The sequence below is a fragment of the Caloenas nicobarica genome, chromosome Z (genome assembly GCF_036013445.1).
Source record: "Caloenas nicobarica isolate bCalNic1 chromosome Z, bCalNic1.hap1, whole genome shotgun sequence".
In the NCBI taxonomy this organism is placed as follows: domain Eukaryota; kingdom Metazoa; phylum Chordata; class Aves; order Columbiformes; family Columbidae; genus Caloenas; species Caloenas nicobarica.
In genome coordinates, this window is record NC_088284.1 from 11764586 (window position 1) to 11782720 (window position 18135).

Here is an 18135-nt window from a genome sequence, read left to right on the forward strand (position 1 = left end):
CAGGCACCTGGGGTGCCAGGGTCTGAAGGTCGGCAGTTTCTTATCCTGGCATGGGTAGGCGGCAGATCTGCACCGTGATTAGGCTGGAGAAGCTGCAGCTGTGTCCAACGTGATTATGACTTTCCAAAAGTGAGTCTGGTGCATCAACGACCTTGTCTCAGGTCTGTCCTACAGAGGTCACTGCAAACCCACTTCTGAGACAATTGCAATGGTGTTTCACAGTACCATCGCACTAATACTGCACAGTGACAAATAAAAATGTCGTGTATTCTTCATAGACAGATTCCATGTAACTGTGAGAGTAAGACATTACCAAACATTGTGTTTTGACTTAACTTCTTGATTTCTTTTTCAATATATAAAGGAGCCTTAAAAGAAAAATGGAAAGAGACGTTTTACCAGGGCCTGTAGAGACAGGACAAGGGGCAATGGTTTTAAACTGAGAGAGGGTAGATTTAGATTAGACATAAGGAAGAAATTTTTTATGATGAGGATGGTGAGACATTGCAACACGTTGCCCAGAGAAGTTGTGGATATCCTGTCATTGGAAGTGTCCAACGTCAGGTTTTACAAGCTGACCTAGTGAAAGATATCTCTGCCCATTGCAGGGGGGGTTGGAGTACATGATCTTTAAAGGTCCCTTCCAACCAAAACCATTCTATGATTCTATGATTCTAACTAATAAACCCTCCTGGTTGTTTACTAGCTTAAGAGTATAGAAAAGACATGAAAGTATAGTGAAATGCAGAACTTTGAAAAAAAGATACTTGAATACAGGTACTTTATAATAACAAAAAGTAACTCCAGAGCCTGTCAGGCTTGAATACCAGCCAAAAATAAATCCACTGATTTTATGCCTGTTATTTGAGCAAGCAGTATCTTCTGTTGTCCATACAGTAAAAGGTGTACAGTAAGAAGCAGATTAATCTCAGAACGGAACTATGTTATAACGGCTGCTCTGTCTTGAGCAGAATAATCATAGGATCCTAAGAAATCACCTAATGATCTTATTATGCCATGTAACAAAAATGATCTTAGAAGCTGAGATTACAATATTGCAATTGAAGACAGGTGGCTGGCTTTCTTTTCCCCATGCAGTTTATATTATTAATTTATTAGTTTAATCTGTAATTTTAAAAAAGATTCACCATTGAACTTTAACAGTTGGCCAACTTCCAAAATACCTCATCCAGAGCAGAGAAAGGCAAGTTAAATTTCATTCTACTAAGCCCTGAGGTGGTGTGGTCTTCAAACTCGTATCTTTTCAAGAGCTCCAGTAAGACCTGAGTGAAAAAATGTGATGCCAAGCTCCCAGTAAATAAGACTCAGTGCCTAATTCTCATGACTAGGTCCCCTTTTCTTACTTCTTTTTTTTCTTCCTCAATAATATCAGGGATTTTAAAACAGGGCAAATGTGTTCCATGGAGTGAGGAACCCAAAATAGCACACATGTACCTGGCAAAGGAGAGAGGCCGGCTGAAGAGGCATACAGTTCTCCCTCTCCCAGCCACTACAACATCGAGTAGAAAAGCACCTATGAATGTATTCATGGCACAGCAATGAAAGTTAATGAGCATCTATTTAAGACATCAGGTTTTGATTTATGCTATTGCACAAATGCATAAGCTCTGAAAAATCATCAGCTTGAGTAAAGACCTTCAGTCCACCCATATTTTCTAGCTAGGCTGCATTTCTTTTTGTATTTTCCTTCATTTCTAGCATGTCTACTTTGTGAGGCACAGAAAATCATGGCTGCAATCCAGCTAAACATTTAAAACTTGCTTAGTTCAAAATATTTTTATTTTTTTTATTTAAATCCAAACAAACATATGAGCATATGAGCAATGAGATGCAACAAAAATGTTCATAAGTAGTGCCATTTGTTACTGACATGCAATATTGTTTTATTTTAATGGGCATAGGCTTGCATCAGACATTTATATGATTACTTTTGATTGGATTTTTGAGCATATGTATATGTCTGTACATATATTGTCTCTAGAGAGACAGTACCTCTTCTTGAAAAAAAAAAGGCTTCTGCCAAGGTCTTGGGTGGTTATAGGAAAGAAAAAGGTGACACAATGGTTTTTAAAGACTATTAGTATTTAATTTTTCTGTTTTCTGTAGTCAAGTTTTTCCACAAGAATTTATGTATCCCTAGGCTATGCAACATTATATGTTGTCAGAATTGTCAGAAAAAAAGGAACTGCTTTAGCACGTACTACACTTGACATCTAAAGCAGCAAAAACCAGGCAGTCTGAATTCAGCTGCCCAATAAATAATTTACATAAGTTTCTGAAAGTCAGGACTCTGTCTTCATTGCAGATGTAGCTGGGAACCTAGATAAGGAAAGGCAGGAGATATCATTAAGTATCACAGCACTTCTCTGGAGAGCTTGGAAGATTTTTCTCCTAAAGCTAAAGGATTTATTTCTCTATCCTTATGCTGTAGAATTTTTCTGACAATGTCATTTTTCCAGGTCAGTTGCATCTTAAATCTATGAATGCCAGAGGATTTTGTGGAAATGCAAAATGATCCAGTTATAGAGCACAGAAAATTAGTAATTTATGCTTTAAATGAAGATATTTTAAAAGCGAGCTTTAAGCATCCTTACAGAATAAACTAAATACATAAAGAAGCAACATATCAGGAGGATAAGAATATGTTTTTAGCAATGTGAAAAAAATGGATAGAAATGTATCTAAATCACTTATGCATATGGATTTGTACTGTCAGGCTCACCAAAGTTAGTGAAGTGCATAGGTGTATCATAGAGTAGAATTTAATGTAATATAAGAAATCATAGAACCATAGAGCCATAGAATCATAGAATGGTTTGGGTTGTAAGGGACCACAAGGATCACCTAGTTCAAATCCCCCTGTCATGGGCAGGGACACCTTCCACTACACCAGTTTGCTCAAAGCCCCATCCAGCCTGCCCTTGAACATTTCCAGGGTTGGGGCATAAGTAAATAAATAAGTGAAAATGCAGCTGGAAGCATTCAAAAGAAGAAGTTACTAAGATAAATTCTCAGGTTAATTGTATGAACATTTGGCTTCATGCTGTTACCTAGAGGCCTTGGGAAGTACTTTCCACCACGGCCTCTCAGGGTTATAGCTTGTATATAGGTGTAGAAATATGAAAATAGAAACTAAAATAGTGTGATCTAATCTGCAACATTTGCTGTAATGTAATGTGCTGAACCACAGTCAAGCTGAAGCCTTTGGGACTGGAAAAAATACAGAATTTAGAGATAATCAATTTGCAAAAGTTTCTTGTACTTCTAAAATTATTATAAAAGAAGACACTTGTAATATTTCAGTGTTTTAAAAGAAATTATGTTTCTGCAATTTTGCAGTGTTAAATTAAAAATATACCAAATTTATTGATGTCACACTAAATAAGCCATAGCTTACTAATAAATTTAGGTGCATTTGTGTATTTTGGGTCACTTCAGAGACACGTCATATCCCTAGCAAGAGGGAAGCATATGATTTGGTTTTACTCTTTTCTGGGTAGGGTCATTTTAACAAGAACAAACTAGTATAATAGGGAGTTTGGAACAGCTACATATTGTTTGTGCAATGTGCACTATTTCAGCTTAGAATACTAAATTCAAATGGAATTAAGGAAAGATTGTTATACTAGACAACCATGGCTGGTTATATATCCATTTTAGAAATGGATAAAAAGAGAGAAGTCGTTAGTGTTGCTTTACACGAAATTAAGGCAAAACTCAGGATCTGAGTTTCTCATCCACTATATCCCTGTACTTCTAGATTCTTGTAGAGCTAATTAAATGTGAAGATATGTGCATACAGTTATATGAACAGGGCTGGGAATATGAGTGTGTACTGTTGTGAGAACTAAGTATTTTGACACTTAGCTAGCATGTAGACATCTTTCTTATTTCCAACATATGTCTAAGCACAAGCTTCTGAGAATACTCTGTGACCAGACCTGTATCTGGAGCTTGATTTAACTTCAGTAACAACTATAGGAGTCTTTATCTGACTCCAATTAAGGAAATACTCTTTTAGGAAGTATATTCAACTGCACAGAAGCAGGAAACATGACAGAAACAAATTCTGAGAGTGAAATACATGATCCTAGGAAAAAGTTAGACCTCTATCAGAACTAATTACATGTAAAATTGAACAAGAAAAAGGGTAGCATTAAATTATTCACATAATTTTAGAATTGCACATTTTCCCATGGTGGACACATACTAAAGAACCAAAATAAGGGAGTCTGGGTGATTTTCTTAAAGACATGGTAGAAAATACAAAGTCAAGACATCTTTTACTTGGGTTTTAGCATTGAGTGGACAAGCCTGAGAAGGAATACTTATTTATAGTGAGGACAACCTCTCCCTGCCCCTAAGCTATTTTACAACTTTTAAATTTTTCATCTACCAGATTGGATGATACAGCATCACTAATTGTAGTGACCTGCATGGTGCACACGTCATCCTCTCCTATTGCATTTAAGCACAGGAAAGGTGACCAGTCATCTCAAATCAGTTTACTGAAGTGACAGCCCACTCTTGTTCTCCCTTCTATGGCTTGGGACAAAACCCATGTGACGTGGGCACAGTCAGACAGGACATATCTCAGTGTGAAAGGAGCAAAAGAACTTTCTCCTGCTGTCAGCAGGCAGACTTCTGAAGATTCGGGGCTGTCTTCAGCAGGCAGCATGCCTCTTCCCAAAGATGACATGGGATTTAGAGAAGGGCTTGAGGGAGGCACACGCATGAAGCTATTGCTGTTGCATGTAAAGCACTGCCATTGGAAGCCCATTACGTGGAAAGAGGCAACAGATCTCTCCGTGAGTAGCCATGCATGTGGGTCTTGCAGGTTTGGGGTGAAGTATTCGACAACTGATTGATTAAGGATCTACTTTTTAATGTGCTTTCCAACAGTATTTTCTGAACTACATTAGTTCCTTGGATGGAAATCCTGAGGTACTATGAAAGATAACTACATACATGTAGGTATCTATTACAGGGTATGAAGTATAATTCAGCACTGAAAATCAGTGTTGAAGTGAGTAGGTACAAAAACAAGAGTAGGATAAAAATTGCAGTGGTATGTGCATACCACAGAAGTGATTAATAAAATGCTTACTCTTTCAAACAAGAAAAGTGAGTTTCAACGTCACACTTATCAGCTGTTCAATCTTAAATTGCTGGGGCCTACAAAAGAAATCATTATTAATATCAGAAGATCTTACAGTAGGACAAACAGTAGTTAAACTTTATCGTAGCATTTTCTTCTAAGGTTTCAAGGTGGACTGTGGGAAATTTCCTTCTTTGCTTCTTATTTCACCCTCACTTAGCATCCTACCTATAATGCTATTTCCAGAAGCGCCAGTCATCAGTAGATACTAGGGAATGGAATGGATGTCATGCCAGCTCTTGATGCTGAAATCCCCCATACTATCTGAATGGAAAACAAGCATGTTGGGTTTACCATAATTTGGCCCACATTAAACTCAATTTGACTTCAAATTCTGTTCAGGCATGAAGACTGAGGTTCCCAAGCAAATGTAGTCCCTCTGTTCCCTTCACCTATTTGTTGATGTACATGATGTTCACACCTTGTGACCTGAACCCCAGTGTATGAAATACCTAGTGAAAAGTGTCAGTTAACTATTTCTATCTGACTATGTTAGCTAAACTGCATTGCTGCTATTACGTCTTCTCCCTGATTAAACTTTTGTGAAACTTGGAAAATTTATTCCACTCACCAGTCTTATTTCCAGCTTCTTCAGGTACATTGTAGCAACCTAAAACTCCCTTGCAATTAATTTTCATGTAATAATTTTCTGACCTTAAACAGTTACATGTTGTCTGTTCCCTCTGCTACAACGGCTTTTCTCTGGCTCCTGAATGAAATAATTTGACTTTCCATAAATTACGCGTCACTGCTCAGAGAGTCATTCCTGTACTCAAAAACCCCTCCAAAAATACCATAATAATGTTCTCTTCATGCAGCTTCTCTCTCCCCATTGAATGAGCTCTTTTCAGACATCTTTAGTCACCCACCATCTCCTTTCAGGGCTCACCCAGAAAGGTGGTCTTTCTCTAGGACAAAGGAAACAAGGATTTATATGAGCAGGTGTCTTTTCCAGCATGCCTGGTAGTAAAACTCTTTTGGACAACAAACCCAATGGCATAACGCAACCAGAATCGGGCCAGAAAGAGATGGGAGTGGAACTGGTGGAGACTGTCTTATTCCAAAAGCCTATGAGGGACGGGGTGGGAGGGGGACAGAGAAAAAGAAAGCATATTTTTTCCTCAAAAAAATGTTTGTAAAAATGCTTCGGTGTTTGACAGTTTGTAAACTGAAAGCTTAATTTAAAGTCTCACTGAACCCTCATATAGTACATAACTATACATTTCCTCAAGAGGTAACAACAGGATTTTATGGAACTAGGAAAATTTAACTGGGACTGAAGTAACAGAATACAATTTTTACCCTCAGGTCTAGTTCACAGATGTTGCTGTGGATTCTGACACAGTGAACTTCAATGTATCATTTTCTGAATCCACTATTTCCATTAGGTACATGCTTGTAGCTAGAAGGGAGAAAATTTGCAATAGAGAAAGACAAGTTTAATCTGATAAACAGTAGTAGTTTTCTGGACTAAGGCATAGCCTGTTCATCATCAAGATGGATGCTTTATGGGTGGAATAAGTACAGGCTCATACTGATGAGTATGAATAGGCAATGGTGTTACCCACTAAGAAAACTTGGGGTATACTCACTTCTAATATACTTATTAGTCGTATCTAGTTGGTTTTGCATAAACTTCACTTGCTTCTTCAGTGCATCAAAAATTAAGGATGATCTTTAGATGTGAGTTGCAGTGTCTAATGTTAACTTTGGTACTATGAGATATCCTCATTGTCCTCTTTGCTCCCTGCTCAAGATACTTCTCAGCAGTCTTCAATCATGACAGTAAAAACTCTTATCCTGTGTGTAAAGGCTGCCTTTACCCTGTGTTTTAAACCTTTACCAAGGTGGTACATTGCTAGGATCCATCACTTTTTTCAGTTGAAGAACTCAGGCAATTTGCTTCCCATAGATAAAAATGACTCAATAAATAGCTTTTTTTAAATGCCTGTCAGATTTGGTTTCTGAACACACTGTCAGTGTTTATTTAAACCAATTTATTTAAAGAAAATTCATTGTTTATTTAATCACTTTGGTAGATTTGAATTACAATGAGTATTTTGACAGTTTTCTTTTTTATTTAATGAGCCTTTTTTGTTGGCTAAACCTGTATTACTCATTTGCAATGTCAGTCTGCCACTGTCATTACAGTGCCTACTATGTGAGTCCAGGGATAATCCTGGAAATTTTTAGTGATGAGATCCAATTAAAATATAATTGCATAGAAAATTCTGGCGTATAGTACCAATAAAGAGACGGTAAACAAAGTGGATATTTTAACTCACAGGACTTACACGCAAATTCTGTGCTTTTGTGCAGTAAAGACCCCTTGTTCACTTGTCAGTTCTTTTAATACCCTTTTTAAAGTGGGGCACAGCTTACAAACAGTTTTGTTTTAAATATGCTATATATAGTAATTTTTATTTAGAAGTGATTCACTGCCTAAGCATCCATACACTTGGAAACAATTATGGGTACGTAAAGAACATACAATGTTGTCTTCTTATCAACTTCACAGTCACATTAATTTTATGTAGTATGAGTGAATGGCAAAGAACTTTAGCTTGGAAAAGCTCATTCAGCTAAGGAGATCAAAGCTGGCCTTGAGGAAACCCAGTGATCTGGGGACACCATGACGTGTCCACCCTCCTCAGCCCTCCACAATGGCTCTCGCAGCGCAGCAGGGATACAGGCTCCCCTTCTTGGAAGAAGCAATCAGGAGAGCCATGGTGCCAGGGTCATTTTTGGAGAACTGGGATTAGCATCTTTTCAAAGTGCAGGGTTGATCTTGCTTTGCGCGAAGGGCCTGAGCCTGCTGCACCCTTCCGGTGCCCATGCATGCAGGTGGGCTCCCCTGCTCGGAGACTTCTCTGTTGACAAGATGCCCTGCCAAGAGGTCTGCATGTTCATGCCCATTAGAGTAACAGGCAATTTGCTGCTCTCCAAGTCTGGCTTTTTAGCTTATCTTCATTTACACTCTCAGTTCCCCAGTTACAGGAGAGGGGAATGAAACCCACACAAACTGAGACAACCAACATGTTTGACTTACTGGGCTGCGCTGCCTCTGCATGTAGGAGACTCCCGAGCAGTGGGTAGTCTTAGCACATACCTCTGGGCTGCAACTGCTTCTGCAAGAGGCAGATCATCAGCCTGGGGGCTAAATATTCCTGGACTTTTTTGGGTGAGGGGACAGAGGCAGCACATCTGCCTGAATATTTCCCTTCCAACTTTTCTTTATCTCATTTCTAGTCCCCTGGTGTTTGAAAGCTGGATCCCCAACTTAAAATGGAGAAGAGCTCCTGCCTTCACACCACATTTCTAAAACGTGCACAAGAAAGTGCCACCAGGCATCAACCTCCTTTATTCTGTTTCCCAGCCCTATGGTACTGTCTCCCTCGTTTACCTGCTCCTCTGCCCTACCATACAGTTTCCCATACACCGCAGACAGGTCCCATGCAGGTCCCCTTACAGCTCCCTACAGCCTCCATACCATGCAGTCCCTATAAAGCCGGTATGCAGCCCCCAGGCGCCCCTCCAGCTAGCCTGCAGCCCCTAGAGAGCTCCTAACCCCCCTGCAACCCTTGTGCAGCGCCGCAGTTCCCTCCGCCCCGCCTCCAGCGCCCCCATGCAATCACCTCCACCCTCTCGGCAACCCACAGGTCCCCCATCCCCTGCAGCGCCACACCCCCCAGCGCCTATGCAGCCCCTCCAGGCATCCTCCAGACCCTACAGCGTCACCCCGCCCAGCCCCGTTCCACCTCCTGCACCCCAGTGCCCCCAGCTCTGTAGAGCCGTCCCCACACGCAAGCCCCCCCAGCCGCACGGAGCAAGGCAGCCCGACGGGGCTCCCGGGCGGCGGGACCTCCCCGCTCCCCCTGCGTGGCGGAGGAAGCGCCGCCGCGCAGGGACAGGCGGCTCCGCTGCGGGGCCCCGGCCGGCCGCGGCAAGGGTTAACGGCGGGGCCGGCGGGCACATGACACCGCGGGGCACGGGCCGGCGCTGCACGCTGCCGGCGGGCAGCACCGGAGGTGAGTGCCGCCCAGCGTGTGCGGCAGCTCCGCGCCCTGCCCCGGCTGCCCGGGCGGCCGGGGGGCGGCACGGGCGTGGCTCAGCCGCTCCGCCGCTGCGCTCCCGGGCGCTGCCCCGCGCCCCCCGCGGGCGGGGAGAGGGTGAGTCGGCGGCTCCCGGCCTCCGTGTCAGCGCGGGGAGGGGGGGCGAGAAGAGAAGGAAAAGCAAACCAAACCCTCTTGTGGTGAAGTTACTTCGCAGTTACTCACCTCGCCGACAAGCTGCCGCGGAGATGAGGACGCAGCGCTGTCTGGGAGGCCGGGACAGACACCCGCCCGGCAGATTTGTCATCCCGCTGATGAATAAGCGCAGATAGGTACCCGGCAGGAGGAGGCTGCGGAGCGGAGCGGAGAGCCTGCCTGCCGGCCGCCCGTCGGCGGGAGGGCAGCGCGGAGCAGCGCGGAGGGCAGCGTGAGCAGCGCGTGCGGCGCGCAGGGCAGCGCGGGCGGTGTCGGCGGTGCGGGGAACGCGGGGGGAGCGCGGACGGAGAGCCCGGGGGTGCCGGCCGGAGGGATGCGCGGCCCGCGGGGCGGCCCCGGGGACGCCCGTGCCCTCGATGCCGAGCGGCGCCTTGCCCGGGCCGGGCCGTCGTCCGGGCAGTGGCCCCGTGGGCAAAAAACCAGACGTGCCCTGCCCAGTGAGGTGACAGGTCTGCCTCGTTTGCGGGCCTATGTGTTGCTGGTAACTCCAGCCTCTTGAACTTAATGGGCTTGAAATTCATGGCTTTCAGTTGTGTCCTCCTCTCCCGAGACCCTGTTTAGCTTTTAGACTTTGTTGAAGCTGCTAATACTTAAGCTGTGAGGTCTGGGGATGAGCTATGCGTGTGATAAGGGGGTAGTAGGTGTCTCTCAGGCCGTGTGCCCAGCAGCATGTGCTGGCTGCCCGCACTGCCCCGCAAGTGGTGGCTGCAGCGAGGGCACCAGGGCAGGGCAGGTGCCCATGGCTCTGTGCCTCTGCATTGCCACCAGCTCACATGGGGGACACTGTTGGTGGTTTCTCATGTCCTGCTTGCACCATTGCTGATGCTGCAATGTTAGTGATTGTGGCTGCACTCCTGGAAAGTCCGAAGTCGTGATAGGCAAAGCTAGCAGGGCAACAGCGTGAGTAAAAATGTGCATGAGGCAGGGTTTGGTTACTGGGTGAGGATGCTGTGGCTATTGACAGCATGTCAGAAAGCATGCCTGCAACTCTGGTACTCGGTGCTGCTGGATTATTGGTGGATTTTTCAAGCAGCTTGTCTGAAGTTCGTGGCTAGCCCTAAAGAGAATAACATTGCTCCTGGAAAGCTCATGCTGTTGTGTTGCAGCAACCACTTGCAGTAGCACAGCTCTGACAGTTCTAAGAGAGAAAAAGCTTAGGAGATCTTAATTTCCATAATAAAAACCTGAGAAGTTTTTTTTTTTTTTTTTCTGGCAAAATGGTAAAAATGCTTGATCTTGACTACACTAGGATATACATCATCCTGTCCACTGGCTGCCTTTTTTGTGGCAATTGCAGCATATCGGTGATTGTGCTCTGCTCTGTGTTTGCACAGTCCCTCGCACAAAGGCATTCCTTTCTGTGACTAATCTTCCTAGGAATTATAGTGATGCAAGTAATAAGTAATTAGTATATTTCATTATGCTAGCTCTGAGAAAGTCAGTCCTGTTTGGGGGCTGGTTGTCTCACAGTGCTGTAGAGGACCTTCTTTAGCTTTCATTTGCCTTGCTCATTGATGTTGTATGAAGAAGGCATTCTGCTGATGTTCGAGAACTAGAAATTGTTGATCGCGTGACTCTTTTCTAGTTTCTTTGGCTGACCACCTGGGGCTAAGAAAAATGTGATATTATCAGAGTACTGCAGTTTGGAATGAAGCCCCCTGTGATAGTCCAAAAGCACAATTGTCAAGAAGTGGGTACAAATGACCAAACCAGTAGATGCTAATGTGACGTATTTATTATTCTCAGTAGTTCATGACTTCTGAGATGCTGGCTGGCATAGAGGTTGGGGAAAAGATTCTCTATAAATTGTGTAGAAAGCTTATTTTGTAGCGTCAGTTTTGAAGCCACATTGTCTTCCTTTATTGCATCTGTGATTTTTAGTGTATGTATTGTTCCAAGCCTAATCCAAGTTCTCAGCTATTATTTTTTTTCCTACTCAAATCTCTGTGTGGTTTTCCTTTCTAAGAATAATTTATTACCATACTTTGGCCTGCAAGCCATAGCCAGATAACTGCAGAAGAGCTGTAATACCAGCACTTCCTATGTGTGTATGCGGCGCTTTTTGGAAAATGAGTTAAGTTGGTGGCTAACACCTATGTTAGGGTATGTCCTTGTCACCAGCAGTTGCGAGGCATAAAAACCTCAGTAGCCTCCAAGGCCCCATTTCTGTAGACGGTGAGTGTTCAGTGACACCCAGGTGAGGCGTCCCTGTAGCTTTTGGTGGTTGCCGTTTCCCCCTCTCCATCCCAGTCCTCGAGTCCACCCAGACCGACTCATCAGGGGTGTGATGTCAGGGAGGCAGTGACTTCTGAGTGTTTCACCGTGGTGCCACTGACAGGTGATGCTCCAGATGCTCCAGAGGGAAGGGCTGGCAGGGGACGGCAGAGCTTAAAGGGGAGGTAGCCCCTTTGGGTGGCCTTGTGGTAGCTCAGCACCTGAGTCCTGTTTTCCTGGACTTGTTCGAAGGAGATCGTGGCAGGGAATATGGAGAGAGGCTTGGCTGTCTGTGGTTGTGGTGGGGATGGGGGAAGACACTCACAGTCTTGGCGCGTACAGTCCCAAGGGAGTTCATGTTTGCTTTCTGCACTGTATGGTAGTTGTTGGTGAGGTGTCTGCAGTGGAGGAATAGAAAGGAGGGACTGTTTGGTGCATCGTCTTTCAATCTTCTCTTTTGGCTTGGGATAGTGCGTGCTACCCTATGGGTGAAGTGCCAGTGTCTGATAATTACTTTTGCAAAAGTATCTCCTGAGCTGGATGTATTACAATTCCTTAAACTCATCTCTGCAGTGGAGTAATTCAGCTTTTATTGAAGTCAAAATGTATCTTACCTTTTATATCAGTGAGTGAAGCAATAAGTCAACTCTTATTACTTCTCAAACTGCACTGTAAAAGTAGACTATATGGTGTACTGTGCTGTAGGCACAGATTTGTGAATTCTTCTTTTGTTTTGCTTCCTGAAGGATTAGTGTTCTGATTTTCCAGGTCTTCAGCTTTAATTTAGATTTTACTACATGGCTTTCTGAAAGTGAATTTATGAATCATTGTTACGGATTTTGAGTAATTATGTCGTCATGCTGTTATTGATGGATGCAGAGTCATAGAGCTTTGAGTAATGTCAGCTTAAGAAAAAAGAGCCTTTAGAAGCAGTGGACATAATTGTATTTGCTTTAACATCTGTGGGAGTATAAAAAGGTCACTGCAATATCTCACTGATGGACAGAAATATTTCATTAAAAGGTGGCAAGTGCTTGTATTCCTTTGGTAGAACACCAGAATTTGTCAGCACAGCTACTCAGTCTCAGGATAGTATTCTTTTCTGTTTTGTGTTTTAACTTAGTACAGTAAGCTTCAGCCCTATTCAGGATTCCTAAGCTTATTTTTAAATAAGCTGTTGTATTTGGCGCTGTATTCCTAAAATTTCCAAGATCACTTCAGTTAGAAATTTTTTGTTTCTTTTCACTATTACAGGTAGCTATAATTGGGAGCTATTTATGGATCTGATGCAAAACTCAGACTTCTAGAATATAATTTACATCCAATTGGCACTTAGTGATGCATGCTTTAATGCTCCTCTAGGTAAACTGTTGTTTTGGTTTGAATCAGTTTGGCCATTCTGACTTTAATATGAGAAGTTCCTGCTACTGTGATGGAACTTGATGCTTAACAAATCTAATTAATGAAAAGACACTCATGAAGAAGTAAATAATATTGAAAACACCACGAAATAATAAAAAATCTGAAATGTTACGCTCTCCAAGGTGCTTTAAAATTTTAAAGAAAGGAGGCACTGATTTGCATGTTAATGTAGCATTATACATTTTCAGCATAGAGTCAGGAAGGAGACTAGGCAAAAAAATTGTAGAGAAATTACTTGTTTCTACTTTCATAAAAAAAGGTTTTTTTCTTTTTACTTTCAGGTCATTCGGTTCAAAATACAGCTTACTAGCATGAGGAAAGAAATTACAGGCCCAGAGGACTTTCTTCAACTGTTAAAAACCCAGCAGTAGCCAGTGATAAAACTGAGGCAATGATAGTGTAGAACAGTGTTAATCATTGTGAGATATAAATTTCTGGAGAAGAATAGCAAAGGAAACAAACCTACTAACAACGCAAGTTGTATATTGACCTGGATTTTATAGGGCTGGTAAGTCTGTGTAAGCTATGTAGAAATATTCTTCTGTTAATTAAAGTAAAGCTACTTTGTTGAGTAAAGCTAATGCATTTGTCATGTATAATATTTGCTTGATTATATTAGTACTTTTCTATGTAGTTAAAATTGCAGACAAGAATTACAGGCAAGAATGATTTTTATTTGTAGCCAATTTATAGTGACATGGTGTATAGCCTTGCCAGCAAAACAACTGCCTTTGTGTGTCATTTTCTAAGGATGTAGTCACCTGTGTTAGAGCAAGGTACATTCTGCTTTTAAAATAAACTCTCAGAATTTGAGAACATTCAGCTCTCCCTGTCCTTGGTTGAATTGCAGAGAGTGATTTATGCTTCAGCCAGGCATGAAAAGAAATAATATTACTTTTAATTGGTGTGCTTTACAGTTTTTATTCCCACAATATAAAAACGAAACAATGAAAAATAGTATGTAGAATAAATCTTTTATGACCATTTTAGTCGTGGTTAAGGCATGTCTCTCTTATTAATGTCAGCAGGGATTTTGATCTTACCTTTGAAAATAATATGCAGACAGATGGCTTCTGCTCTAATCTGGAAGTGTGCTATGAATGCAGTTTTGCAAAATGAACAGGAGTGCTTTCTTCTGGTTTGGTTTTTTTTTTGTGATAGTTCACGATGGAGAAAAGACATTTCAGAATCATAGTAAGCGAAGGGTTAAGTATAAAAGTTATACATGAAATTCAATCATGAAAATACTGGCTATAGTTTTATTGGCTTCTGTGTTGAAAATCTCATGTGCTGAAGGTAAAAGTTATGGTTCAGTATTTTGCTGTGGCAAGATCATAATACTTAATTTAAAACTTAATGTATACATCAATGAAAACCATAATTGAAGCCACACTTCAGTTTTATTTCCATCAACCTAATTTGTTTGTCGGAACAAGTTAATTAGACACTGAGTCTATGACTGAACCAACTACTTAAACCTGTGCTTAATGTTAAACATATGAACCTAGGGATGTAAATTGGGCATATGCTGTTCAGCTAAGTTAGGGCTGGAATTACTCCATCTGTGCCACATCTTAGCCTAGTGATTTATGCTGACAAGTGCAGCTTTTGCCTACAAATCTTTTTTTGTGTCAGGAAATGTTTAGATCTAGTTGATTTTGCCTTGGGGTAGGTTGTGGCTGAGATGATCTCTCAAACCCATTACCAGTCTTGTCTTCTGAGATTTAAATAACAGAAAAAATATAAATGATGACAAGCCAGAGCTCAAAAATTATAGGTATAATTTGAAAGATGTCCTTGAAAATTTGCTACTGTATTATTACATTTACATTATGTCACATCTACGGGCTTGCAATAAGCACTCACTTTTGAAGGATTGCAGTTCTGTTTATGAATACTTCCATGCTGTGCTTTCTTGCAATAGTTTTCTATTGCGAAGCGCCATGGAGTGTGAAGGACTATGGAGGTATTTCTATGGTTTTGCTGTTCCCTCTTCATTTTTGTTGTATGCACATGCTTTAAAATGTTAACTGGTATCTCCTTCCTGTTGTTTTGCCTGTATCTGCATAGTACTGGCCTACTGTGTGTGCTTTTCGGCACCATTTAAATTAACAGCTGTAGGAGAAAAAGGGGTGATAGCCGTTTTCATCCTAATGACAACTTCCTATCAGGGAGCCTATTCGCTCCTGGCTGCTTTCTTGCACTTGGGTCAGCATTCACTTAATTTCATGGCTGGTTTAGCTAATGTGAAGGCAGCTGACCTTATTGCAAACTTCAGCTTTTGAAGAGACAGGTTTTCTCTGTGTTAGAGCTCGAAGTCTTTGCTTGGCTTTGTACTTTTTCCCTGACATATCATATAGTGCTTGTACTTTGTTTATTGTAAACAGTAATATCACAAAGTTAACAGTTACGTGCAGTCCTCTTTCCTGTATTAATTACAAAAATATAAATTATTTTTATTTGTGCATTTTTTAAAATTATACATTATACGCAATGGATTGCTTACTGACTTTGGATTTATATCAGTCATAGATGTGGGTCTGCAAAAACACACTTCGATTACATTAATTTCTTAAAAATGAATGGGAGGTCATGCAGTATGAGCCATTGGACACCAGGTATTCCCCATGGACCTGGGATGATCAGTGGACAGCAGATCCCACCTATCGCAGTTCATGCATGAACGCCCTGCCCACCTTCAAATAGCAGGACCCCAAGCCCAGCTATTGGAAACTTGTCTGCCAGTTTACACTTAAAGATGCCCCTTGGAGGAGAAGTAGCTCCTCAGAGCAACATCATTGACAGTACTATTCACCTTCCTGCTCTAAGTCCCAGGAAACAAATGTTTACAAATGGGAAGCCTTTATTACAAGTCCCACAGCCCCCAGGACTGCCATCCCCACAGTCTTTAAAGGCAAACCAGCAAGAATTTGGAAATACTGTCTCCCCATGCACAAGTGAAGGTAAGACTCCTTTTTCTATTGCTGTTAGTAATAGCACTTCTTCAATATCACATACCCAGATGGTATTGGTCTTAGTAGATGGAATCCCATCTCTTTACTATGTTACTACGAAGGGAGAGTTACTGAAACAAAATGTTTTGCTGTTTTCCACAAAAGTTATTAATTGTTTGATTATTTCCAGGGGCTTTGTATTACACAGCAAGTGCTCATAATGCCTGAGTTGTCATAAGATTATTTATGAACAGCATAGTTTGACTTTGTTTTGCTAACCTAATCTCTTAACTAAACAAATCGAGATAGTTGTTTTATATTCTGTGGCACCAGAATTTTGTGAGTGCTATCAGAAATACTCCTTGGATGTATGAACACAACTTTCCACTAGTGACTAACAGCTGCTTAGGGACGAAAGCAGCAATGTAGTCATGTTTTTTAGAGTGCTTAGGCTGGACAAGCTGTAAAGCACTTCGGAGCATGTCTTGACCATGGATTTGCAATCTATTTTTTTGAACCACTGTTTATGCTGTAGAAAATAATGATGCATAGCCCTCAGAAGATTTGGAGGCTGGTCCTCTGTGAGTAAGTGCTTGTGCATCTGAGATTCAAGAGAAAGTACTTGACTGTCTGCTTTTGGGTCTTCGAAGTCAAAACAGAACTTCTAAGTTTTCGGTACTTCTCGTTTCTGGTCATGCTGGAGATGGGTGTACTATTTTTGAGGAGTTTTGGTATCATATTTTTGTAACTGTATGTACACAGACACGAGAATTTATAGTATAGAAAAGAATTAAAAGGTTCAAAATAATAATTAAAAAAAGCTGGGGTTGATATCTGAGTGAAAGTGCAGGAAAGGAGACAGATTTCCTGCCTTATTCCAAGCGTGTTACTTCTCTCCGTTTTGTTTTTTTTTGCCTCTTCTGTTTGAAACCTTAGGAGGTTTATCCGTCTTCAGCAATGCTTGCAGGCTTGAAACCAGTATCGTTTCAGAACAAGTTGAAAGTTAACTGCATGCTTGAGTGCTCTGCTGAGTCAGACCAGTGGTAATGCATATACATATTCATGGGGTGACCTCTGAGATCACCGCTCTGGTGCTCGCTTTGGTGGTGATGGTGGGTGTAATTCGCAGCATATACTTCTGCTACAGTGAAGTGAGGTGGACTCCTCACATGATGAGCTTTGCAGGAACTTTTCTCTCTCTTTCACTACAAGTAGAGCCCAGTTCCCGCTGTCTTCAAAATTGCATGCCTAAAACCAGGGGATCCATGCTGGGATCTCTAAAATAGCCCTACATCTAATCCACCTGCGGTATGTGTTGCAGAGCAGCATCGCGGGGTGAGGAGAGCATCCGCTGGTATAATGTCCTTGGTTTGGGGATTTTGATCAGCTGTGCCTGACTGCTCTGTTCCTCACTGCTGTCATTTCGTCTTTCCTTCTTGGCCTGATCAGCTCTCACGTATCTTAAGTGGTTTGCCATTTTGTGGGACAGCAAATTGAGAATTCAGCTGATGGGCTGGCATTGGGGAAGCTTATGTATAAACAACACTGGATAAACAACATACTATGGCCTTCAGATGCAATGGACTTCAGGTTCCGTGTTTCTATGGATCGGGATTAGTAATTCCTCATGCTTTAAAGTTCTTGTTATTAGCAGGACCACTTAGTGTTGAAGATCATACATGCTGGGAATGTACCTGCTATAGAATAGCTAAGTCTCCTCCACTTGGTCACCTCCAGATAATTTTCTAAGACTTTGAACCTTGCTATGCTGTATAAAGCATAGCATATACGTAAGTAAGACCGTAAACCTTACAGAACTATTCATGTAGTGTATGCTTGTGCAGCTCTTTCATATTTTATCCTTTTCTAGTGTTGGGTACATGGAGATAAATGTCTTTTGGTAGGTACTTATTTTAGCTAAACCTTCATTTTAAGAAGACAACAATTTTACAGTTGTTTCAATATCAGTTATAGAGGTTTGGACTATTCAAAGTTGGTTTTTGGGGTTTTTTTAACTTGAAAACACATGGAATGGTAAAAAGCAGCAAGATACACAACAAAATGACTTGGTGGCTTTGGAATAGTTTCCCTGCATTCT

The 18135-nt window shown here is 41.8% G+C and overlaps 1 protein-coding gene across 1 annotated transcript in view; it reads left to right on the plus strand.

Annotated features, from left to right (window-relative positions):
* Positions 1 to 15661: 15661 nt before the first annotated feature.
* The window catches only part of GLIS3 (GLIS family zinc finger 3), a 167878-nt gene continuing 165404 nt past the window's right edge, over positions 15662 to 18135 (plus strand). The window contains 1 exon segment of the mRNA XM_065657257.1: positions 15662 to 16046. Within this exon segment, the coding sequence (XP_065513329.1) occupies positions 15662 to 16046 (385 nt within the window).